The sequence below is a fragment of the Martes martes genome (genome assembly GCF_963455335.1).
Source record: "Martes martes genome assembly, chromosome: 10".
In the NCBI taxonomy this organism is placed as follows: Eukaryota; Metazoa; Chordata; class Mammalia; order Carnivora; family Mustelidae; genus Martes; species Martes martes.
In genome coordinates this window covers 114,504,689-114,531,220 of record NC_137898.1, presented here as the reverse complement: position 1 = coordinate 114,531,220, position 26,532 = coordinate 114,504,689, and the positions used below count along the sequence as shown (strand labels likewise).

General features: G+C 46.2%; 1 protein-coding gene across 1 annotated transcript in view; it reads left to right on the top strand.

The window, feature by feature from the left end:
• Window positions 1-26,532, top strand: part of DYNC2H1 (dynein cytoplasmic 2 heavy chain 1) — a gene marked incomplete at its 5' end in the record, with an annotated part of 274,888 nt that overhangs the window by 190,354 nt on the left and 58,002 nt on the right. The window contains one exon of the mRNA XM_080815645.1: window positions 6,461-6,577. Coding sequence (XP_080671771.1) covers window positions 6,461-6,577 — 117 coding nt within the window. The remainder of the gene's footprint in view (window positions 1-6,460; window positions 6,578-26,532) is intronic.

The following is a 26,532-nucleotide window of genomic DNA, read 5'->3' as shown; positions in this document are numbered from 1 at the left end:
GCCCACCCGTGCTTGTCCCCTGGTAAGAGTCCCAGCAGGTTCCTGTCTTTCCAGTGGTCGATGTAAGATTAGTAAGTCAGTGTCCTTTACCAGTGATGTGGTTACTTTTCAAACTGCTGCTTTTGCACTTGGTCTGCTGTGAGTGTGTGTGTGTGTGTCTGTGTGTGTCTGTGTGTGGGTGAGTTCTTTAAGAGCAGGTCCTCTGTTCCGTATAGTTCGGTTTCTCCTGGTCATACTCTTCATTGCTTTTCAAAGCCCAGCATTTTCAGGGCTGTGTCTTTGATACAGGACCCAAGGGCTGGGGTGCTTGATGGGGAGGGCAAAACTCTCATTCCTCTAGGGAAAGTTCCATATTCTTGAGATCCCTCCTAATTGGTGTCCTCATTCCTGGGGTGGGACTTTTAGCAAGGGGGTGTCTACCTCTCCCCCCATCCCGATGCCTGTCTTTTATCCTGTTTTGAGGAGGCTCTGTCCATTGAGTTTTCAGGAATTTTTCCAAGGAAATTATTCCATATGTAGCCGTAGATCTGTTATGTCCATGGGACAGGGTGAGTTCAGAATTTTCCTAGACTGCCATCTTGAACTACCTGCCTCCACCATTGTTTTAATAATTATCTTTTTTCAATTTTTACAACTTTATTGAAGTTAGTTGACATTCGGTGAACTGCACGTATTTAGAGTGTACGATCTGAGGAGGGTTTATGTATGTACACACTTGTTAGAGTTTCACAGCATCCGGGGGTGCCTGGGTGGCTCGGTCATTGGGTGGCTGCCTTCAGCTCGGGTCGTGGTCCCAGGGTCCTGGAATCAAGCCCTGCATCGGGCTCCCCGCTCAACGGAAAGCCTGCTTCCCCCTCTTCCCTTGCTTGCTGCTTGTGTTCCCTCTCTCTCTGTCAAATGAATAAATAAAATCTTTTTTTTTTAAAGATTTTATTTATTTATCTGACAGACAGAGATCACAAGTAGGCAGAGAGGCAGGCAGAGAGAGAGGAAGGGAAGCAGGCTCCCTGCCGAGCAGAGAGCCCGATGTGGGGCTCAATCCCAGGACCCTGAGATCATGACCCGAGCCAAAGGCAGAGGCTTTAACCCACTGAGCCACCCAGGTGCCCCTAAATAAAATCTTAAAAAAAAAAAGAATTCTGCAGCACCAGGACAGTGAACATTCCCATCACCCCTGAAAGTCTTCTGTAGCGCTGTGACCTCCCCGTCCTGCCCCTGCAGCAGCTGTTGTCTTTTTTGTCACGGCAGACCAGTGTGCATTTTCTAGAGTTTTATATAGAAGGACTGTATGACTAAGTACTCCCCTCTGTCTGGCTTGTCAGTCAACATAATTATCGTGAGAGTCACTTCCGTACTTGAAGCTGACCTATTTGCTGGTCCTCGTAAATTTAAACCTCCCGTGATGAAGTTCAGTCTTAATTTGCTTAATTAAGTTGCATAAGCTAGAGATCTCCTGAGATTTTATTTCAACCTTTTAATATATGACTTGGAAAAATGATGACATGCGTCCCTCATGTGGGGGGTGGACTGTGCATTTCACCTTTGACCCCGAGTGACCTCTCATCTCACAGAGATGGCCTTGTGTGTGAGTGATGTAATACTCTTACTGAAAGACATGAGAGATAGGGAAACCTTTGTTAACATAAAGATAAACTAGATGTTTTCCTATGTCCTCCTCTAATGTGTTAGCGTATTGCTTCCTTCCTGCAGCATGTGGGAAGATGAACAGGGTTTGTTATACCGGGTGCATGAGAGGACACAGTTCCATACACGGTGCCCGGCCCAGGTAGGGATCAGAGTGTTGACTGATGTTCTAAGGGCTTCCAAGTAACTGCTGGAAAAGGACATAATTCCTAAGCTGAAGTTAAAAAATAATAATCTAATGAATTTTTTAAAGTTTTTTTTAAATTAGGATTTTATTTGAGAGAGAGCACTGAGGGTGGAGAGGTGGGAGGGGGTGGGGGGAGAGAGAGAGAATCCCAAGCAGCCTCCTCTCCCAGTACCGAGCCTGACATGGGGCTGGATCCCATGAAGGGAGCCGAAATCAAGAGTCGGATGCTTAACTGACTGAGCCCCCCAGGCGCCTCTCTTTTTATTTCAAATATACACAAACAGAAAAATGTATAGCACGAATATAATATATATGAAAATTTTATAAGTTTCTTCATGTTTTGGTAAATTGTTATATTGTCTGAGAAAGTGATGTTTTAGCTTTTTTTTTTTTCCTTTCCAGTCTTTATTCACTTAACTGCCTTTTCTTGTTTTCTTGGGATAGCTAGATACTTGGGTAAAAAATTGAATAAACATAGTGACAGTCAACATTCTTTTTTTTTTTTAAAGATTTTATTTATTTATTTGACAGAGAGAGATAACAAGTAGGCCGAGAGGCAGACAGAGAGAGAGAGAAGAGGAAGCAGGCTCCCTGCTGAGCAGAGAGCCCGATGTGGAGCTCGATCCCAGGACCCTGAGATCATGACCTGAGCTGAAGGCAGAGGCTTTAACCCACTAAGCCACCCAGGTGCCCTGACAATCAACATTCTTTTTTTTTTTTTTTTTAAGAAAGAGGCAGGCAGAGAGAGAGAGGAGGAAGCAGGCACCCTGCCAAGCAAGAGAGCCCGATGCGGGACTCAATCCCAGGACCCTGAGATCATGACCTGAGCTGAAGGCTGAGGCTTAACCCACTGAGCTGAAGGCTGAGACTTAACCCACTGAGCCACACAGGTGCCCGGTCAATCAACATTCTTATCTTGCTCTGATTTTAAAGGGATTTTTAAAGGCTTCTAACATTTGATTTTAAAGGCTTCTAACATTAGCTGCATTTTTTTAGGTGCCATTTATAAGGTTGCACTTGTCTGCTTGGGCTACTGTAACAAAACACGGATTCTTCCTGACTTACAGTGGGGTTTTAGCTCGATCAACCCATTGTAAGTTGAAAATATTGTAAGTGGAAATGCATTTCATACGTGTAATCTAGTAAACATTGGAGCTTACCTCACTGACCTTAAACGTGCTCACAAGACTCATGTCAATCTACAGTTGGGCAAAATCATGGGACGCGAGGCCTCGTTCATGATAAAGTGTGGAATGTGTCTCGTGATTATTAACTGCTGTGCTCAAAGTGAACCACAGAATGTTGTGAGCCCGTGGGTGGTTCACCCCCGTGCTGGCGGGCTGATGGGGACCTCACCCCTGCTGCTCCCATCCTGAGGGAGTAGCGGGCCAAGGTCGGAGTCTGGTGTGCCGTTTCTCCGGAGCGCACACCACCAGCACAACCTCGTGGAGCTGAGACGCCTTAGGAAGGGCTGTCGTGAGTGGGGGCGTCCGTACCACACGCGGGGAGGCTCAGACAACACAGTGTATTTCTTCATCATACTGGAGCCTGGGAGTCAGTATGCTCCATTTTTGGCGCAAACTCTCCTTCCTGCTTTGTGGATGGCTGTCCCCTCATGTGGGCTCATGTGGCTTCTCCTCTGTGCCCAAGTGCAGAGAGACAGACCAAGAGCACACAGAGCTCTCCTGTGTGTCTCCGTCCTTCCACCATCACCGTCGTGCTGGGGCCGAAGCTTCGACTGTGCACTTCGGGGGGTGCAGACCGTCAGTCCACAGCAGGCGGTAAGGAAGTGATCTCTTCTTCTCGGTGATTTAATTAGTCTTTGCTCCGCAGAACACCAGCCCAAAACACTGTGACTTGAAGCAGTACTATTTTATCATTTTTTAGAATTTTTTCCTTAGGATTCTGAGGGTCGGCTGGGTTCTTGCTCTTTGTTTTCATCTTTGGTTTCCCACGTGTGGCTGCCTTGGTGAGGAGAGTCGACAGGGCTGGAGGGCTCGAGACGGCCTTTCTGCTCGCTGTGCATGACGCTGGCTGTTGGCTGGGGTGACTTGGTTGTCGCTGACCTTGTCTTTCATCTTCCAGAAGCTCACTTGCTGTTCCAGGGTTCCAAGGCCAGAGCACACGCTGTTCATTCTCTCAGTGTCATTTGTTTAATTTCTTTGACAGTCCATTTTCTCATTGGTAGATTGGGAGTGTTTGTTTTCAAAATCTATATTCCTTCTCATTCCAAAAAGGAGTACACTGCAGGCGACTTGGAAAAATACAAGTAATCTGTTGGAGAAAAATCAGTAGTTGAGGAAACCAGCCAAGGAGAAAAGGAGGAAAGGAAAAGAAAACTAGGGAAATAATTTATGCCAAAAGAAGACAAAACAGACAACAAAGTCCATGCTCTGAAGTTCTATAACGTCTGGGCACCTGGGTGGCTCCGTGGGTTAAGTCTGCCTTTGGCTCGGGTTGTGATCTTGGGGTCCTGGGATCGAGTCCCGTGTCGGGCTCCCTCTGCTGCTCCCCCTTCTCGTTCTCTCTCTCAACTAAGTAAAATCTTTAAAAACAAAGTTCTCTGCAGTCAACGTTGTTAGATCAGAAGTTCTTCTGTGTGCTTCACAGTATCCGAGGAAAATGCAGTTTGCTGTACGAGTTAGTGTCTTCAACACACTGCTCAGGAGGAGTGCAGGCGTTCCTCAGATGGCTCACACTGTCCATGCAGGGAGGGCGGGTGCAGTGGGGGTGCTTGCACCTTCTGTAGCTTCTGTGGACACCGCATGGCCTGCGGCGGCCTCACGCATGCTGTTCCGTACGGACAGGCAGGGAGAAGTCATGCAAATGGGCTCTTCATGGAAAGTCTCATCCCTTCCGATACCATTTGAAAGGAGTACTATTGAATAAAGTCATTTTTAATTGTTTAAAATATGGATAATGGAAAGATACGTTTTGTAAAAAGATGCGCACGTAAGATTTTATAAGAATGAAAGGTGGTCTGTCATTTCGAGTTATAGCGCTATCCTCATTGTAAAAATAAGTTTATTAGATATTTGAACTCCTCCTTTATTAAAGATTATACGATGATAGTGTTATTAAGAAAAGCACACCTCGCATATTATTTTTGCTGGACAGAAAACATGACCTTTTGGGGCTGGTAAATATTTTATTCTTAAAATAGGTTTTTACATCATGTAAAAATTTTTTTGAACCTTTTTTCCTTTAGACATCCCTTTGCATTCTTATTTGTTTTCTGTCATGTTTGATAAATTTAAAACACAAATAAGTGATAGCAGATGTTACCAGAGTTAGAATAGCACTCCTTTGGACTACCAACTAGTGATGTTTTGTGGTGTAGCAAAGCTGATGAATTAGGTGCTGTTGTAAGGTTCAGCTAGAGCAAATGAAAGTAATTTATCAGAAAAACAAAGAAAATGAAACACTGAATCACTAGGAGTTTTTCAAGATTGGAGAATCAATCAAAAGCTCTAGAAGTAACTTGAGTTTTACAGCGTGAATGTGGATGTTTAACAATCGAGGAGCGCGTTCATTTTGAAAGATTTATGGCCCTTATTTTGTTACGAACTTGACTAATACAAGGATCCTGCAAAATATGAAATATAGCCCAATCTGTTAAAAAAGGAAAAACAATTCACATCCTTCAAAAAAAATAAAACAGAAATTGAATCAACTTGCTGCAAAAGTTGGTGTTTAAAAGACTAGCTTAGGAAAGCACATGCCTGTTGTGGGTTTATTTTATGTCAGGTAAGCGAGGAGATTTCACATTTCCTTGAAACATTTGTGAAGGTGAGTCAGTGGGTCCCTCATGGACTGAGACACGCACCCCAGTCTCTGCGGTCCAGTGCTGGGCGTCCCCTGTTCTCGCCGCCTCCCTCTTGGCAGGTGACTGACAGGGGACTTCCTGATGTGGAAGTCAGTAAAGACCGCCTGAGAGGACAGAAGCGAGGGAACGGGCTTGGGTGAGCTGGGTGATGAGGAAGCTGGTCATGAGGAAGTCACAGACGGGACGCTCTGCGGAGGGAGGAGTCCGCGTGCACCTTCCCTGGTCCCCACCAGTCTGACCACACTCGTTCACTGGCGTCGAAGCGTAGAGGGAGCATTTACAAGACAACTGAAAATACAGAGCCTTCAGACTTAGATTTATGGTGTTTATGACAACAGATAATTACTTAGATCCGCTTTACTCTTTGACGTGGTTTGCTGTACTGTACTGTCTTTCCTTGCCGTTTCGTCTTTTCCGAAAAACTGTCTTCAGTTGTTATTCAGCATTTGTAAATTACAAAGTTTAAGTCAGTCAAACCGAAAAATATTTTGGGTTTCAGACACAAGGAAACAGAGACACTAAGAGATTGTTAATAATAGATAATTGGAGCTTTCTGACTAAAGAAGCCACTTTTCAAATAAGAGGCATTGTAACATGTAATTTTTATAGTGGTTTCTTTCACTTCTAAGTTCCCTTATTTTTTAACTGCTTAAGTAAATCAGTTAAATGCTAAGCCAATGGAAGATAATGGGATTGAAACACGTATATTTGGTCTTTACTTTTGTAAAATCGGTGTAGCTATTTTGGGATCCTTACTGTTTCTCTCAGTTCATTTTTCGCTACTTCTTCTTTTCTTCATTCAGGTCATTTCTCAGCTGAGGATCTTGGGCAGATCGGCAACAGCTGGTTGCAAATTTGATAGAGAGGTCTGGTCGAACGAGCTGTCCCCTGTCCTCAATCTCTGGAAGAAACTCAACCAGGTTAGTACCGGATATTAGTCCAATGTTTCCTTTTTTCCTCCCCTTTTTCCCCTAGTTTTATCCCCAGATTGTCCCTGTTTGTTAAGCTTTGCATTGATCTGCCCTTACCATGTACTGGTTTCCTGGAAGGAGAGGACAGAATAGTGGACATAGATGAGCCCGAGAAGCGGGTTGTGACCACTGTCAGTGTGGTTGCCCAGTGATGTGCTGGCCCGTCGGCACCTGCTGGACGTTCCTGTGTTCGCTGCGTGCCTTCTCTCTCCTCTTTCTGTTAAGTCAACCACTGCCCTTAAAAGTGGCATTTTTCAAAGGACTCAAGGTGCCGAGGAAGGCACTGGTCAGCGGGAGACTGGCGTGGCTTTGGTATTGCAGAGTGATCGCGTTGTCGGCTGTAGACTAGGTGCTTGCTCACCAGGCAAAGCCATTCGAGTATTGTGATTCCTGTTCTTGGTGAGGAGGGATTTATTCTCTGGGTCTAAAAAATAGAACTCTGCAGTTCATCCATTTAGTAATACTGTGAAAATGCCTGTGTATCAGATCTAGCTTGTGAAAGAAGGGAAGTCCAATGAAGGTAATTTCAGAACCTATGAAAAAGGTTAAAACCTTCTGAAAATTCAAAGGCCTCGAACCTTACAGTATTGCAATTTTGAGTTATTAGAACAATCTCAACACTAGGTGAGTGTCGGGCGTCTCAGTGAGCACCGATCCCCGCCAACCGGAAGCACCGCCTTGACTGAGCTCATCACGCTGGTAAAGCCTGGCACAGTCAGCGGGAGGGGAGGGTCGCCTGGGGAAGCAGGACTTCCGCTCGCATCCCACGCCACGCTCCTCGCGGGGCCTGCCAGGAAGCTCTGTGCGCGCAGTCTTGCGGAGGACCTGGTCTCTGTGCCCTTTATCGTGATGTTACTCTCCTTCCCTCCTCTGCGCTTCGCCCGGCCTTTGTTTCCCTTTAAATTAATAACCAGATTTACACACATCTTAACTTTCTCTTAGCAAGTAAGTGTCATCTGGGTGTGTGGTAGTACTCTCCTTGTCAGCCTTCCGCTCCTTGCCAGTTTCCAACTCGGTTTCCTTCTTCATATGTCATTGGCTGTTTTGAATTTTCTGCTGACTTAGGGACATGCCATTCTTAAAATATGAACGCATATGCAAACACATACATATTCAAATGTATGCATAGTATGTCATGTCATGAGGTAGCTATTTATTCTGAGATTAATAATGTAAAATTATTCTCAAAGGCTTCATTTAGAGAATAAAATAAAATAATTGGAGTCATTTTCTGTTTATCCCTTACTAAATTGCAAAAGTATTGTAAAAGTAATTCTAATTATACATTTTAGAGATGTGATCCAGGTGTCTGCTGGAGACTTCCTTCCTTCCCTCCCAAGTATAAGTGAACTTGTTTGACCCATTTTCCGAGTTTGAGTAAGACTGGAGTCTACGCCATGATTTTTCACCTTGCTGTCTTACAGTTTTCTTCGTCTCTGACTGAATTTGCGCTGGTCACGTTTTTATCTCACCTTCAGTCTGGCCATGAGGTACAACGTCTGTGTGTGTGTTGCACAAGAAATCCAGCCCCGTTATCTTGTAGGGTGGGAAGGGAAAGGAATCTTTTCTCTCCTGCTGTTGGAGATTCTCAGCTGGGTCTGCTACAGAAGATGGGTTAACCAGACAAAAGCATACAGACGTACTGAACCCAAGTTTTGTGCCCAACGGGAGCCTTCCTACGGAGAAGAGGAGGTGGCTGGACGTGAGCATTTGTATGCCAGTTTGATGAGGAGTGCAGAGTTGTGACCAAATAGGACAGAAGGGGTGGGGGCCGTGGAGAGCGAACTGGGGAACATTTCGCAAGCCTGTGGTGTAAATATATATATTCGGGTGGTTCTTAAAGTTCTGATGTTGGCTCTGGACACCGTGTGGCATTTTCTGGAATATGCTGTTTGGTCTTCCCTCCTGAGCTGCCTCCCCCCTACCCTTCGCTGACACATTCTCCTCTGGGCTGTAGGCGCAGGCGGTTTAGCTGTCCGATTTGGGATTCACATCCCAGCACACCCTGCACGGCCCCATCCTGCACGTGGCGCTCAGTGCGTCCGTGTGGGTGCGGAGCACAGACTGCAGTGTGATGCTGAGACCACGTATTCTAGGCACCTTGGGGAGGGGTCCGGCTGTTAAGCTCCATAAGCTCTTCGGACGAGGTGTTACCATGGAAGGCTCCATGGGCAGAGGCATCCAGGGACCCGGCGGGAAGCAAAGCATCCCTGTCGGGTGAGCCGCCTGTCCTGAGCCACGTCTTCGGACCCATTGGCTCGCGGTCGCTTGGGCATCCACGGTTCCCGCTGCGGACAGCCGGAGCTCGTGCTCGGGTTACAGCTGGCAGCTGCGTCTCTCATTCGCCTGCACACTCTTCTGAGTTGCCTTCCTGCCTCACGGATCTACCTCTGAGTGCAGCAAAGTGCCGCGTTCCTAGTGGGGGCACATGTGGCCTCCTCTCGGACTGGCTGGCGGTCCCTGCACCGACATCTCTGTACCGTGTTTCCCATTTCTGCAGCAGGTCCTTGCTGGGGTTTTCTGTTGTCTGGCTGGGGGTAGGGGGCTGGTTGTGGGTTTGTAACATGCCAGGCTCTGGGGACCTTCTGTATCTGCTCTCGTGGTTCCCTTTGCGTAGCTTCTCCTTGCTGTCTGTTCTGCCGGATGACCTTCTCTGTAGACACCTCACGAGTCTAGCCCAAGTACCGCCGCACTCCGGCTCTGCAGAGCTCCGCATGCAAACACGTGGTGATACAGATGCGTGAACTGTCATGCTGTCCTTAAACTCAAAAAATATTTAACACGTGGGTTCACAGAAATGATGCATGTAAGAAAGGTTCGCTCTAGGTCTGTTTTCATCCTTAGTTCATTACACGAGCTCCTTCTTAGTCATCTCCGAACAGTTTCCGTTCTGTAATTTCATCGTTATTCCTTTATACAGGGAGACATAGGAATCAAAGAATTTTCTATTTGAAAAAGATTGTGATTTTCTTTCCCAAGATAAAACTCTCAGTTACTATCATGTTGTATTTTCATATAAGCATGTTATAAGCATGAGATGATTTGGCCTGGTATCTAGTGTCATTATTGGGACACAACTGTTTTCCTTCTGGTTCAAGAATCAGTAATTGCAGTTTGTGGAAGTCCCCCCGGCTGGAATCTTTATGTCCTGCCGGCGCTGACTCTTTCTCCTCTGGGGAGGACTGGGGGGAGACTGTGCAGAGACTCCCGAAAGAGGTGCCCAGCTGGGGGTGCTGCGAGGCTCCTCATCTCCCCTCCCCCGCCCGCACCACTGCACTTGGTTCTGGACAGACGGCCCTGCTGTCGGCCGGCAGGCCCCGGCTCATCCCTTAGCTAACACAGGATGAGACGGGGGCTTCCGGAGCCCGACTGCCGGGCTCAGAGCCAAGCGCTCGTACTTACTAGCTGTGTAGCATAGGGAAGCTACTCACCTTCTCTGTGTCTTCGTTCTCTTGTCTAGAAGATGGGGATAACGACAGTTATCAGCCTCACGGGTGTCTCGTCAGGACTGAATGAGCTAATCCACGTCAGGCTTTTATAGCAGCGCCTACTGTGTGGGAGCGCTCTCGGCCGAGCCGTCCTCCTGCCGTTACTGAAGGTAACAGACGTCTCGTGTGTGAACGTCTCCTTCCAGAGAGGTGGACACATAACGTGTGTCTCTTTCCAGAGCGAGGTGCTTGTATTATTTGTGTAACTGGAGTTCATCCGGAATGTTTTCATGGAGCGCCTCGATCGTTTTAGTGCTTCTGAGCTCGGGACCACATGGCAGGCAGAACCCACAGAGCTACACATGGGTTGTAAGAGAGAGAGTCAAAAAATTAAACAAGTAGATAAGGTAAATAAGCGAAAAAAGATATCACAGGTTAGTGTAAATGCTGTGGAATCAGAACACAGATGCTGTTATGAAGAAGATGAGCCAAGTCCTGTTTTGGAGTGGGCAGTGACGTCCATCTCGGTCCAGGAGTGAAATTGAATCTGAGAAGGGAGCCACGAGAAGGTTTGAACCAGACAGAGTTGCAGGGGAAGAAGACCTTTCTAAGCAGCGAGACGGCATGAACAAAATGTCCAAGCAGAGGACAGGCGCAGTCCCTGAACCCGGAAGGAAGTCCGTGTGACCGGGGCACAGAGACAACAGGGTCACACGGAATGAGCTGACACTGAGGGTTGATGCCTGAGGTGCAGGGAGGACTGTGATTTATGCCAAGTGCAGTGAGACCCACGGAGAGAGCATCGAGCAGGGGGGTAGCTCTATGCCTCCTGAGAATTTTAGACGCTCTCCCCGGCTGTTGTGTAGAAGTGAATTTGGAGTGGGGTTCGAGAGGAAGGAAGGGGAACAACCAGGGGCTGTCGTCGGGGTAGGCTCAGGTTGTGGTGGTGCTGTCAGATTGGATCCTGGAAGCATTGTGGAAGGAGACTCCCCTGGATTTGCATGTTGGTTATCTGGAGAGGGACTGGGTGGATGTGGTGTCACTTGCTGTGTCTGGGAATGGGGGGACGGGGGAGAGCCTCAGGGGCTGCCGGGGTAGGGGTGGAGTGGCCGTGCCGCTGCAGGGATGGTGGAGAGTTGCCATGTGGACATTGAGGAGAAAGTTGGCTGCACAGTGGGCACCTTAAAAAGGTTGCTAGGACTTGGGGTATAGATTTGGGACTTCCTAGCATCTAGGGAACATTTAAGTGATTACAAAGCATTATGTCATCTGGAGAGAGAGGAAGGAAGAGGACTTATGAGTTGGTCCCCAGGAGTCCAACACATAGAGTTAGAGGCAGGAAAGGCACGGCCAAGCTTTCCTTGAGGAAACACAGCAAAATCCCAAAGCAGGCAGCAACACAGAAGGCTGAAGCATCACAGAAGCCTTGAGGAGGGCGTCTTCCGTTAGGAACGGCATTGTTGACTGTGCCAAATTGCTGGTGCGAGGTGTAGAAACTGAGTACAGAGTTGGCCCCTGGATTTTCAGATTACAAGTCGTTGGTGACCTTGACTTTGACAGGAGGAGTTGAGGCGGAGCTGGGAGACCGGAGTTTATGTTTAAAGGCTGACTGCCTTGGCCTGTGGGGCAGGAAGGGAGGCGGCATGGAGAGGCAGTTCCTTCCAGAATGTGCTAGCCAGGAGAGAGGAGGAGGAAGGCGGTTCCAGAAGAGCATTTGAGCATCACAAGATTCTCGTGCCCGTTTGCAGGGTTTTCAGCAGGTGACCAGCCTGCTGAGGTTCAGAATGCATGTTCTGTTTCTGTTCTGCGGGCTGCGTCCCACTTTCACGTTAGAGCACGGAGCCTCTGCTGTTCTAGCCCGCCCCACTGTGCCTTCCCAGACAGGACTGTCCCCCTGCGGGGGAGCCTGACACGGAGGGGGAGGGACACTCCTGTTGGCCACAGCAGTTGGTGTGGGGGTCAGCATGCCATCCGCAGGTGCTGGGCCGGGAACAGTGTCCTTCACTTCAGGGGCGGTGTATAGGTCAGACTCCTGCCGGAAGCCCCCACCCCCTGCCCTCCTGTGGCCCAGGGCTGGCGTGACTGCTGACTTGCAACAAAGGAATCACTACTGTCCTTCTCTCCTTTTAACCATTATTTGTAGAACCTTTTAGGTTGATAAGCTGAAGGCATGTGTGGACCTTTCACAGTTGAGTGTAATTAGTAAGAGGAGGTTACTGGACATTCCAAAATATCTTACGTAAAACCCAGAAGGTTTTTTTTTTTTCTATTTTTATTTTTTTTAAGATTTGATTTATTTATTTGACAGACAGAGATCACAAGCAGGCAGAGAGAGAGGAAGGGAAGCAGGCTCCCCGCTGAGCAGAGAGCCTGATGCGGGGCTCCATCCCAGGACCCTGGGATCATGACCCGAGCCGAAGGCAGAGGCTTAACCCACTGAGCCACCCAGGTGCCCCAAAACCCAGAAGTTTTAACTTTTTATTCATGCAAAGTGGAACAAGTTAGGAACTCACAAGAGTACAGTAAGTATTATACTCAGACAGAGACCACAAATATGTTTGTTGATCCAAATTAAATCTAGAAAAAGGTGTGAATTTAGCTCATTATTGAGATCTGGGCTTGGGTTTCCAGTCTTCACTTCTAATACAGCTGAAGGAGGAGGTTTGTGGTAAACTAAATGCATTTAGTGCCGCAGTCACTTACTGTACAGAGAAATTTTATTCTCTCTCTCCTTTGGAAGATTTGATTTTACAAAGAAATTGCATTCTATAAATTTTAAAACTTGTATTATATTTGGATTTAAGCTTTTTAGCTATGTTCACATCGATTGAATGTAAACAAAGGAGGAAGTAGTGCTCATGCACTTTGGGCTAATTTGCCGCTTTTATGAATCATAAACTGGTTTTAACATAATCTTTAAAAGAAACTGAAGAGTAAACTTCTTTGGTTTTGTAATGTAAACTTTGCCGGACAGTGTAACAGAGTTGCTGGCCAGAACTCACGTCTTAGGAGAGAGGAGTGTTTGTAATTTTGTAGGCACGAAGCATGTTTGAAGTTGTGTTTGTGTGAAATGTCATTCATGGCAGTGGGGACAATGGGGCAGAGTGTTCTGAGTTGGTGTCAGGTGGGTGAGGCAAGTGAAACAGTCCTCAGTGTCTCTGTGGGTTCAATATAAGGGTCACTTTCCAGGATCGGTGTGTTCTCTCAGACATTTGGAATGGTGATTTCAGTTCTTAGGAATTCATGTATGAGAGAGAGAGAGAGAGAGAGAGAGAGCGAGCTTGCTCCAAGACTAAAAACAGACCCATAGTCTGTTGCTTTGGGTAGTGTGGACATTTTAACAATATTTGTTCTCCCAGTCCATGAGCACAGAACATATTTCCTTTGTGTGTGTCATCTTTGGTTTCTTTCATCAGTGTTTTATAAAGTTTTCAGAGCACAGATCCTACACTTGCTTGGCTATGTTTGTTCCTAGATATCTTTTTTTTTTTTTTTTTAAAGACTTCATTTATTTATTTGACAGAGAGATCACAAGTAGAGAGGCAGGCAGAGAGAGAGGAGGAAGCGGGCTCCCTGCTGAGCAGAGAGCCTGATGCAGGGCTCGATCCCAGGACCCTGAGATCATGACCCAAGCCGAAGGCTTAACCCACTGAGCCACCCAGGCGCCCCTGTTCCTAGATATCTTATTATTCTTAGTGCAGTTGTAAATGCCACTGCAGCTTTGAAGTGAAATGAAGTCATTTATCACTTTTATTTTTTTGATGGAATCCTTCAGGTTTTCTATATAGAATATCACGTCTTCTGCAGAAAGCCCAAGTTTACATCTTCCTCACCAAGTTGGATGCCTTTTCTTTCTTGCTGTTGTCTGATTGCCGAGGCTAGGACTTCCAGTATTAGGTTGAATAACAATGGTGAGAGTAGATGTCCTTGTCTTATCCTTGAACTTAGCAGAAAAGCTCTAAGTTTTTCACCATTGAGTATGATGTTAGCTGTACATCTAAAAAAATATTTTTGTTTGAGCGAGAGAGAGCATGAGCACAGGGAAGGTGGGGGAGAGGGGGAGGGGCAGAGGGAGAACATCAAGCAGACTCCCCTCTGAGCATGGAGCCCAACACGGGGCTCAGTCCCCTGACCCTGAGGTCGTGACCTGAGCCGAAATCAAGAGTCAGACGCTTAACCGACTGGGCCACCCAGGCGCCCCAGCTGCGATTTTTTTTTTTTTTTTTGTAAGGTCTTCATTATGTTGAGGTGTTTCCCCTCTAAACCTACTTTGTTGAGGGTTTTTATCATGCATGGATGTTGTACTTTGTCGAACGCTTTTTCTGCGTCTGTTGAAATAATCATACAGTTTTTACCCTTTGTCTTCTTGCTGTGATGGGTCGTTGATCTATTGTTTTTTTAGTTTCTATATCATTTATGTCTGCTCTAATCTTTGTATTTTCTTCTTTCTGTTGGTTTTGGGATTGTTTGTTCTTCCGTTACTAGCTCCTTTAGGGGTAAGGGTATCCTTTGTCTTCTTCCTGAAGAAGTTTGCTGTTACTCCTAGTCTTACTTGGTTGTAACTGATTTGTGTTTTCCTCTAAGAATGTTCTGTCTCTGATTTCTTAAACTTTATATTTATTTATATATTCAGGCATGGATTTTTTTTTGTATCTCTTCTGCTTGGTACTCCGATCACTTGCAGTCCCGGCTGCTGGCCTTTCTACTTCCACTGTGTCACCGCATCTCCCACCCCCGCGGAGCCACGCGCTGTGTCATACCAGACACCGTGGTGCCCGGGGCTGTTGCTGATACTGCTGTTTTTAGCCGGAAGTGGTGACACAGTGGAAGGTGATGCGTTCAGGGCAGTATGCAAAGTTAGCAACCTGGCATTCTCGCCAGCCTGGCCCGGCCCTGGCAGCCCGCCCTCGCTAGCTGCCCGCTGGCACGGCCCCCTGTTGACAGGCGTCTCCCAGAGAGGCCCTGTGCTTGCTGTGCCGTCTTCTGCTTAAGTGGGAGACAGTTTGCTGTTCTGTCCAGAAGGAAGCATAACTTTTGAAACTTCATTTAACTTATATTTGTAAGGAAAAGATAGATTATTTAAGAATCACCATGGTTTGAAGTTCACAGTGACCACATTAGTGTGTCAAGTACCTTGCACTTCATTCTGTTGTGATATTTTGTGTTTTGTCTCTTCCATTTCCTTCCTGAAGCCATTGCCATGATTTAGCCTTCTGTTTTTTCATATAGATTGTGGCAGAAAACTCCAAATTTGACTCTCCTTCTAATATATACTCCTCAAATCGTATTTCCTATCATTATCCCATTAATTTTCTTAAAGAAAAAAATCTTTGACCAGATGGCTCCATATCCAACCTTACTTCTAAGTGTCTTCCGTAGTAAAGCAGATCTGAGTGTTGCACGAACAAGCACGGAAGTGCAGATTTGTCTGTGAGGACTTGCCAAGTGCTGTTTCTGCCTCCTTGGGTCTGCCCACTACGCTAGCAACCAATAATGACCACATAAAGTCCCTTTTAGCATCTTTCAAATGTTGTCTCTGTTGTTATGCAGTTCCTTCTCTATGCTTCTAGAGTACTAATTTATAACTTACATAACAATTCCCATAAAAGGCAAATTAAGATATGGCCCTTAAGAATAGGAATTCTCTTATTTTGGAGGAGTTTTAAAATTTATGCATGTAAATGTTTCAAATGTAACAACACCACATTCTTTTTTTAGAGTTTTTCATCATTATTTCTATCAGGTTATGGTTAATTACTAGCTAAACTTGAAGATTAATTATATCTAAGCAATAATAATGATTTTATGAAAAGTAATTATTAGGTAGTCATCCAGGTCCTAATCTTTCCCCATTAAATGGCTAGAGGACATTAGCTGAATCACTTCTGGACTTTTTCTTAGCTCTTTTTTTGTGTGTGTAAAAAAAGAAACACTAACCTCTTCCCTGCATTCCTGTATTCACTTACTTCATGAGGCATCTGTTGGTGTTCCCCTTACATGCTCGGAGCTGTGATTCATTAAGACTTGATAATAATCCTAAAAAAATACAGGTATTATAATGTTTTGGGGAACCCAGGTGAAGGAATGCTTGATTCTGCTGAGAGGAAGCCTGCGAAGTTTATGTGATGAGTAGGAAATTCCCTAGATTAAAAAAAAAGGCGTGGTGTTGTGGAGAGATGGAAGAGTCAGCCGTGTTTGTCACTCGGGCCTCCCAGGGATGAAGGCTGCTTGGACGGGATGGCGAGCTGTCAGGTCACCACTCGTCCGCAGCTCCTGGCTGAGCGCTTACACTTCATCTGCTAGGCAGTGAACATATGGTAAGAGAAGTGTCCAAGATAGTCCCCAGGTAGTGTCAGTCGTCACAGGACTCTTGTATGGATCTAATAAAAAGTAGATGTGGACATCATTTGAGAAACATGAATCCTTCATGGATTAAACTTTTCTTTTGTTCTTAGTTCTTTAAAGATTTGTGGATTTTTAAAAGCTTAGTATAGTGGCCCCTGGTTGGCTTAGTAGATTAAGCATCTGACTCTTGATTTCATTGAAGGTCATGATCTCGGGGTCGTGAGAACAAGTCCCGTGTCCCACACCCAGCATGGAGCCTGCCTAAGATTCTCTCTCTCTTCCTCTGCTCTTCCTCATCCCTTAAATGCACGCATATATATATAAATGCTTCGTATAACAAGCCCTAGTAATATTGATAACATGGCCATATTTAAGATCTTTTATTAATTTAGTCTTCATGCTTGAGGCATATTCTCTACATTTTGGTGACTATATCAGTGATTATATCTATTTCAGGAAAAAGATACATATAAATATGTAACTCTAACTTTTAGCATTACTCTCTTATTCATTAATTTATGTTTTATCATTTTTAAATATTTCAGATACATAATTTACTAACATCTCTCATTTTTATGACATTTTTCTTGGGTTTCTATCAAAAAATAGTAATTTGAGAACCAGTAATTTGATAAGCAAAACACTGAAAAGTATAACAGATAAAAACTTAGTCTCATTTAATATTCTGCGTGTTTGAATTCAAAAGGTCAGTTCATGCTTTAAAATTTTTATTACACTCCAGCTACCACTCATCAATTTTTAATACCTGTTTGATGGTGATAACTGATGAGAATTACTGACATTCTACCAATTACATCTCCTTTATATGGTGTGAGAATTCCCATTAATTCTCACTAAAATTACCCATGTGGTACGAGGTACGTATAAAGGCATCGCTTCTAGGCTGATAGAGTTGTTGAGGGAAAATAGGTGACAGACTTTTTTCTGAGCGATAATTGAACCTGTTGATCCGTAGCTATGATTTCTTTGTTCAGACTGGTAAGTAGATTGTGTATTCGTCAAGTTAAACTTGTGGACTCAGTAGCCTAATTTTAAAAGTATGGATTGCAATTAAATAAAATAGAGAGTGTTAGAATAAACAATAGGACTAGTACTTACTTATGTTCTTTTTTTTTTTTAAGATTTTATTTATTTATTTGACAGAGATCACAAGTAGGCGGGGGGGGGGGGGGGAAGCAGGCTCCCTGCTGAGCAGAGAGCTGGGTGTGGGGCTCCATCCCAGGACCCTGGGATCGTGACCTGAGCTGAAGGCAGAAGCTTAATCCACTGAGCCACCCAGGTGCCCTGTACTTTCTTATATTCTTAAACTAAAAATATCTTCTAAATTATTTTTTCTCAGACTGTTATTCAATTTTCTTCCCTTTTAATTAAGGTGAAATCATACAAATATGATCAGTATGTTCTGGTTTTAGAAAATTTAAGGTAGGGAACATATCTATACTACATACCTTTGTTGTCTAAAAGCATTTCTCAGGGGCACCTGGTTCGCTCAGTGGGTTAAGCCTCTGCCTTCGGCTCAGGTCATGATCCCAGTGTCCTGGGATCGAGCCCCACATCGGGCTCTCTGCTCGGCGGGGAGTCTGCTTCCTCCTCTCTCTCTGCCTGCCTCTCTGCCTCCTGTGATCTCTGTCTGTCAAATAAATAAATAAAATCTTTTAAAAAAATAAATAAATAAATAAAAGCATTTCTCAGTTGTACTTAGAGCCGTTTTGTTTGTTTTGTGTGTTTTTTGTTTTTGTTTTTTTGCTTTCTGAAACATCTAAAACTGAGCACATTTAATCTCCTGATTCAGTGAGTCTCAGGTGAAAGATTTCCCTTGGAATTTAGTTCTTGGTAAAGCTTTATACACCACCTCTCTCTCCCCACTCACCCTGACAGGTTTCGTTCCTTTCAGTCACAGCAAGTACGTAGTTCACACTAACCTTCTGCCTGTGGCATTCCAGTCCGCGAAGTAGAAAGAACCCGAGGTATTTCAACAGGTGATGTCATCCAGGGAATTGGTTATGTAAGGCTTGCAGGGTCTTCTGGCGGAAGATGCTGACAGGAAGAACTGGACTCAGGAAGCGCCTCCCTTCGCTGGAGCCAGGGGACCGAGGGAAGTGGCTGAGACGGTCAGCACCTGGGCCGTGGACAGCGCCCGCCCTGGGCCCTCTGACCCAGCAGAGCCCTGCCGCCTGGGTGCGGTCCCTCTGCGGAGCTGTGGGCTCTTCCCAGGCTGGAGCCGCCATGGCCCTGCGGCTGGGAGCACCCCCGGGAGAAGCCGAGCTAGCGGGAAGATGGAGCCCTTTTCTCCCAGCAGGCTCGCTGTTCCCCTCTGGACATTCCCCGAGGCACAGCCTCGGCATCACAAAGCTGCTCGGGGAGGATGGGAGAGTGGGTTGGCTGGAGCTCAGGGACGGTATCGCCTCTGCAGGAACAGGGTCTGCCTCCCGTTTGGTTCTTCCTCCTCTTGTTTGTGCTTCTTGATTTGGGGGTTTGCTTCAGTAATGCCCCTCTTCTGACTCCGGGTTGACACTGAAGGCTCGATTGCTGTTTTAGCCATTATCCCTCCAGTTCTTTCATTTGTGTTTTCAGTATTGCTCAGTTTTAAATACTTTCTAAATTCCGTTACGAGTTCCTTTTCTATCCTGCATTCTTACTGATGAGTTACTCTCCTGGCCACCTTGTAGTTGCAGATTTCTGCTATACCTATTCTGTGGTCTTACGACATGTTTTGTGGTCATCTTTTGAAACTTGAGATTAGCTGTGTGGCCCAGTTTATCATTAATAAGAGATTTTCAGGTTATGTTTGAAAAGAATGTGTATTCTGCTGTGGTTGACTGATGTGTTCAAATTATGTCCTTTAAGTGAAGGACAATGTTTTACAATGTTTTATTCACAACTCATATATATATACACACACACACACACACACATATATATAAATAATTTTCTATAGATAGAGAGAAAATTGTTTTTTAATTTTTGAATTAAACAAAATCAGAATGTTATCTCTGCTTTATTTTAAATTTTTACTTAAATTCAAGTTAGTTACTATACAATGTGTTATGAGTTTCAAGGTAGAGGTCAGTGACTCATCAGTTGCACACAACACCCAGTGTTCCTTGCATCCCGTGCCTCCGTCATGCCCATCCCCCATCCGCCTCATCCCCCCCAGCAACTATCTTTTGATAGGTTGAAACTTAATTATTGTAATTTCCTTTAGCTCTTAAAGTGTTTTTCTTCTGATATTAGTAAATTTTTATGAGCTTTCTTTTAGTATCAGCTAGATGTAGCTTATTCCCTGCTTTTCTCTCGGTTTTTGGATCTGTTCGTATGGGTGTATCTTATGAAGAGCCCACAGGTGGCTCTTGATTGATCTTTAGGTGGACACTTGAGTCTATGTACATTAATTTGGGCTACTATATATCATTAGTTTTTGTATTGTTCCACTGTTTTCATTCCTTTCTTACCTTCCTTTGGGCTGATTATTGTCTCTGATATTTTTCTCTCATAGTTTACAAATCATACACGCTTTCTCGTTGTTCAGTGATATTTGCTGCACCTGCTTAGCTTAGCAAAGTTAACAGAAATATAGTGGCTTACCTGGAGGAGAATTCCAGAAGCTCAGGACGCGCTGTGCAGCCCCGACGTCGCGTGGAGTTGCTATGACATGCTTTAGTCTTGGGGGTGGTCGCTGCTTGACACTGGCCCGGGTCTACCCCACATGCGTCGTCTCCGCTGTTCTTCCGTCCGGAGTCTCAGGCACAGATTGCTAGTGTCACTTCCCTTCTGCCTGAAGTCCTCTGCTGGTGAGCTCTTGGAGCTCTTATTTCTCTGAAAATGCCCTTAATTTTCCTCTGTTGTTTACATGTGCATTTTCCTTGGTCAGCGGTGACTGTCTCTCAGTATACTGAAGGCCTCGTGAGATGATTCTGCTCTTCTGTGTTTTTTCCCGTTGCTGCTGGGAAGTTCTTCTCTTTACTTGCTTTCTGTTTTTAGATCTCTTTGTCATGGTTTTCTGCAGTGTTACTAAGACTCGGTGTAGGTTTGTTTTCTTTATGTCTTCATTCATTCATTCTTGGATCCTGCTTGAGATTGCCTGGGCCGTGTGAATTCCGGTCGCCGGGGCTCATCAGCAGCGGTGAGCGCGCTGGGGAGGTTAGCTCTGCTCTCCACCTCCTCGCTTCTGGAGCTCCAGCCAGACACAGGCTAGCCTTTTCCTCTTACCCATCATGGGTCTCATTTCTCTTACTCTCCACTGTGTCTTGTCTGTGTGATGCATTCTTAATAAACTCTACACACCTGTCTTCAGTTCACCCACTCTCCATTCAGCTAAATCTAATCTATATTGAAGTTTTACATTTTAATTACATATTTATAATTAAATATATACATATGCATATACATATACATGCATATGTATATATTTAAACTTCCAATTTTTTAAAGATTTTATTTGTTTGTCAGAGAGACCATGAGCACAAGGAGGGAGAATGACAGGCAGAGGGAGAGGGAGAAGCAGGCTCCCCACTGAGCAGAGAGCCCGATGCAGGGCTCGATCCCAGGACCCTGAGATCACGACCTGAGTAGAAGGCAGACACTTAACCCACTGAGGCACCCAGGTGCCCCTAATTATGTATTTTTTAATTTTTGAAAGTTTTCTTTGTTCGTCAGATCTGCTTATTGTTTAAGATTCTCTATCAGGTCTAGAAACATTTACCATAATTGTTTTATGTTTTATGTGTGATTATTAGAAAAACTGAAGTGTTTGTGGACTTAATTCTTTTCTACATTGTATATGAAAACTTGATAGCATACCATCTTTATAGAGTAGTTTGGTTTTTTAGCCATGAGCTGCCATGAGCTGCTGATTAATTGGTAAGAAGAATTATTTGTAGGCTATAATTGTATTCCCCATTCAGTTTAGAATGTAAAAATCAGGGTTTGGTTTGGGTCCGGGTCCAGACCATGTGCCCTTCAAACACTTTGAGACAGGCCTGCCCTGGAGCTGTACAAACTAAATTACCCTCTTGAAGTGCATTAGAACCTCCGACATAGTACGCACAGACCAGCATTAAAGTTCTAGTTGTGCCCGTTAGTTTTGAGAAGAGAGTCCTACGCCTACACTCCCCCACTCTAGTTACAGCCCAAGTTTAACGCCCGCGATCTCCCTTCTTGTCCTTGGGGCAGAGGGGGTTACTTCTCTTTCACTCTCTTCCACTCTTCTCCTGAGAGCATCCTGGTTTGGGATTTCAGTTCTGGGGGCTTCCTAACCCCTCCACCTGAGCAATACTGGACTGGCTCCCTGGTCTCGCAGCCCCGTGTTGTGAGTGCAGACGCTCGGCTTCTCCGGCATCGGTGGACTGGAGTGGCCTGCTTGCCGTTTGCCCAGTCCTAGTATGGAGAAGTAAAAAGCCTTCCTGGATTTCTCATTGTTGCTGTAAAGAGCCCCAGTCTGTGTGACCCCTCACACACCATGAGCATTAGCTTTGTAGGCCTTTGTCCAGTTAATTGCTCTGCCCAGAAAGAAAATGAACGTATTCTTGTTTCTCCGAGAGGGCCACGGGGTCTCTGGGTAGACCCCGACTGAGCTCCTGAGCCCCAGGGTGCCGGAGAGACCAGAGCGTTGTCTCCCTGGGCTCTTATAGGTCAGCGGGGTGAAGCCCAAACTTGGAGCCATCTCTTGGATGGCTTGGCTCCTGAGGGATTTTATTCATGCGGGAACGCAAGCCCATTACGTTCCGTGGGACAGCCTCTCCGGAGGGGAAGAATAGGGGCAGCCACGTGCTCTAGAAGGAGGGCGTCGGCACCTCGCCCAGCCCTTGTCTAGCTCCCACGCCGTCTGGCTGCTTGTACAGGACGCTCGATCCGGCTCTCACCGGACCACCCTTGAGGCCAGGCCCTGGACGGGGACCACTTACCGTGAGGTCATGAACATACAGTTCTCTCTACTCCAGGACACCCTGTGTTTGCGATCGGGGTAAGTTCATAGCGATGAAGACGGGATACTCGGCACTTAGCTGTTGGAGTGACTCTCTCTTCTCCTCTTGAGGTTGCGTTTGGTGATTGAAGAATCTGCTTAGCATCTTAGTCGACGCAGTTGTTGTCGGCCCCATCCTAGTCTGCTAAAAGCAGAAGCTGAACTTCTCCATTTCTTACTTTGCGTGGTCTTAAAGTAAGTCGCACGTGTCCTTCAAGTGACTGCTTTGTTGACCGCCTCTCGCCGTGCGGTGGCGTGTCGTGCGGTGCTGGGATTGTTTCTTCTCGCTGAGTCCAGGTGCTGCCTGGCCGGAAGCTGCGCGTCCCCTTCAGCCTTGACGCCATGAAGCAGTTCACTCGCGCGCGGGGATGTCGGGCTCTTGTCAGACTTCAAACACGCGCCTGCACAGCGTCGTGGGTCGTCTGGCTGTCTTTCTGGGGGCCAGTGTGCCCTTAGGGTCCCAGTTCCAGGAGGGCGTTGAAGAAAAGGTCGCTGTTCGTCATAGGGACATGTTGCATGACATTTTCAAGTTCGGTGACACTGTCATCGTTCGTGATCCATCCCGCCCTGATTTTTCTGTTGCCGAAACTGTTGCCATGTGACCGAATACCTTTGTGTGGGAGCTCCTGGTGTGCCTGGCACACAGTCCCTGCTCCGGAATGTCAGTCGTCCTTCCCTCGGGGACCCCAGTCTGTGGGACGTCTCTCGTGTGCGACTGTGTTGTTCCCTCCCACGCCGAGTGCTCCCCGGAGTGGCAGAGACACGGCTGCGACCGCGTCCCGGAGCAGAAAGCCTGGGAGAGATCCTCTCCCGGGAGAAAACCTGGTCTTACTGATGTGCCATTTTATTCTGCATACCCACGGTTGATGGGAGAGTGGCTGTCGGAGAAGCAGGGGGTCGCATCCACAAGGCGAAGGGCGCCCCTGACAGTGGCGTCTGACCCCGGGATGACCGTGCCCTTCTCCTTGGGGTGCGGGGGGGGGACTGCTGGGTGTGCTTGTCTGTGACTGTTGCAGCAAACAGAGCCAGGAAGTTTTCAAGGCACATAACATTAGCAAATAATTTTTATTTAAAGCAAAAGCTTTTTTTTTTTTTTAATTAGCACTCCCTAGCTTCCTCTCAGTTTTCAGAGGACATGACAGCGTCCATCTCTCCAGCGCACCAGCTCCAACCTGCCCCTCCAGCTTTGCGCCGCCTTCACTTGCTCTGCTGCTCCCCCGCAGCGGTGCCCCCGCTCCCGTCCACGGCGTGAGTGACCGTAGCGGGATTTGACTCCGTGAGCGCACACGTGTCCTCTGCTCAGTGAACATGCATTTAGTTGTGACTAAACTAAATGAAATGGGCATCAAAACATTTGGTTTCCTTTGCCCCCTTTGGTGGTTGGCGTGATCCTGTCACTAATACCCGACTTCAGGTACAGTAACAGGAGACGACAAAGCAGCCGGCTCTTCTAGGACCTGCGATGCTGGGAATCCCATAATCTTTCTCCCCTTCACCAGATGGACGGGACTGTTTATTTCCTATTTCCCTTTTGGTTCCCTGCCTCGCTGTCTCTCTCCCACAGTCTTGTCAGAAATCCGCTTCTGGAGAGACACGACGTAGCGTGGATGTGTCAGACTTTGACCTTTCTGACGAGGAGTGCGTTTATCTTCTGTAATACCTTAGAACACGTACGTGTGCGGAACGGAAAGAGCTGTTTCTCCACCATCACAGGACAGCCGCACCTCTTCTCCACCTGAGGATCTCTTAGGTTCAAGTCTAGTGGAAACAGGCATGTCTTTCTCAGGACACCCAGCAGAATTGTCACAGCCGTGGACGCTGTGGTCGGGGGAACGGAGCGCTCGTGTTTGGGAAGCTTTAGTCACATACTAATTTCTACAAGTGAGTTCAGTAAACTCTGGTAGAACCACATGGACTAAGACTTAGGAAAGGCTGTTTCCGCCCCAGAGAGATTGTAGGAAATGATTATCTAAAGAAGAATGAAGACTTCCTGGAGGGCAAAGCAGTTTCTACCCCATGGAAATGAAGATATTGCCCCCTTTTCACTGACCCTTATGGAACCACCCACCTCTTTGTTTCTGTTTCTCATTTCCTTTTCTGCTTTTTAAATGGATGGTATATTGAGTCGTTTTAATATCTTCCTTATCGTAGAAGAAGTATCTTGGACCTACACATGATCCTATAAGCGGGTGGGGGCATCCTCTGTCTGGTTGTTGATCACTGTTTCACAAGGCATGGACATGCAGAGACTGTGATCTTACCGATTTCACCGCTTCGCAGACGTGAGAAGGACCCACACCACAATCTCCAGAACTCTTGGAATAAGTGATAGTGTCCCTGAGAGGCTGGCCAGCCCCCGCACGAGGGACACCTCCCTTACTGGAAATGGTCTGACTGAAACCCAGCCATCCTACCTGTCTGCCGACCGTCTGCAGCCCTTCCCTACAGCAGCGTGCTGGGCTGACGACGGCCGCGCAGCCTGGCCGAGCTCCTCTCGGGACCTCTGTGGACACGCCTGCCAAGCCCTGGCCTGGTCAGTGCTAGAGTCTCCTCTCCTGATGGAAATTCTCCCACAAAGAGCCGTCTTCGGAAATCTCTAGCAAACACAAAACCACCCCACTTCCCGTGTCGTCCATGTCACCGGAGTCTGAAACAGTTTCCCACCTACAAATTATTTCAGTTAAAACACAGAAGTCCTGGATTCACACCCATATTATGCCAAATTAGGGTCATTTTTCTGGCCTGAGAGACTCTTTAATAGTTAAGTTTTAAAATACCCATAACCTTTTCCCCCAGCAGCTCCATAATCACTTAATGATTTTCTCTGAATACACTCAGCTTTTTCATGACAAGATGAACTTTAAAATGTCAAGGCCATCCTTCAGAGGAACACAGTTTACTCATTTGTATTTAATCATTAGAGAAGGCTTTTATAATAATCAGCCGACAAAAGATACAACTGTAGTTCCTCGGTCGTTTCACCAGAAATCATGCTGCGTGCATGTCGTGATTATTCATGGCGATTTTAGCTAACATATGGATATACAATGAATTAGAAATCACGTTATTCACAATTTTTTTGTCTTAAAATGATAACATACCGCTCCTACTATGAATTCTCTCTCTACTTCATCCTTTTGGGTGTACAGAGTAGCTGCATTTATTTCTAGAATTAGTTATTTTGATGTGACTTTTTATGAAAAGTTTGTGGAGGCGTTGTGGTGGACTATGTTACCGCCCAAACTACAGTGTGCCGCGCAGTCTCCTGCCGTCTTACACGGCTCCGCCAGCGGACTGACCTCCCTCAGCTCGTATAGTGCGTTCTGCCTCCTTCTTTTTTTCCTCCTAATGCTTTTTCATCTCTTATTAGTCACTTTTGAGACCATGCTGTCTATTTTTTTCTGTTCTTTTGTTCTTAGTGCTGACACACAGCATTTTACTTGCTCGTCTCCAGAGCAGGACTGTGTGCTGGGAGTAGGACGTGAAACGCAGCCGGCAGTGTAGATGGCATCTGTAGTAAGTGCAAGCGGGAACTTAATTTTAATACATTTTATGTCACTGATAGATCCAGAACATCAGCATTTCAACATGTGATCAGTAGAGAAAATTATTCATGTGATATTTTACATTCTTTTTTCATATTAAGTCTCTGAAATTCAGTTTGCATTTTACATGTACTACACGTCTGTAAACCGCAGTCCCTGTGTGAACCCTGTTTGAATTTTAAGCATTTTTATGCTCTCCTAAATCACCCTCCTAACAAGTTTAGTACAGTGAGCTGTTTTCTTGGATTATGGATCCAAGAGTGGTGGAAAATCTCTCACCTAAGTAAAGTGTGTCTGCTTAATTAATGCAGCTGGGCACTTTGAGTCGCAGCCGCTGCCGCTGCCCAGTCCCAGACTTCTGCGGGCCTCCGCACAGAGGACACTCGGTCGGCTCCGCCTGCGCCCTGGAAGTGGGACAGCGAAGCCCGCGTGAGGCCACAGCTGTTGACACCGGGGTGCACGGAGTCTCTCAAGGCCGCCGGGGAGACCTCCTGCTGCACGAGAAGGTTCCGCTGCAAATGTTACCGCTCGTGCACGGGGCACCGGGTCACCCCAGAGTTCCGAGGGACACGGACCGTGAGGGGACTCTCGCTCTCGGGCCTG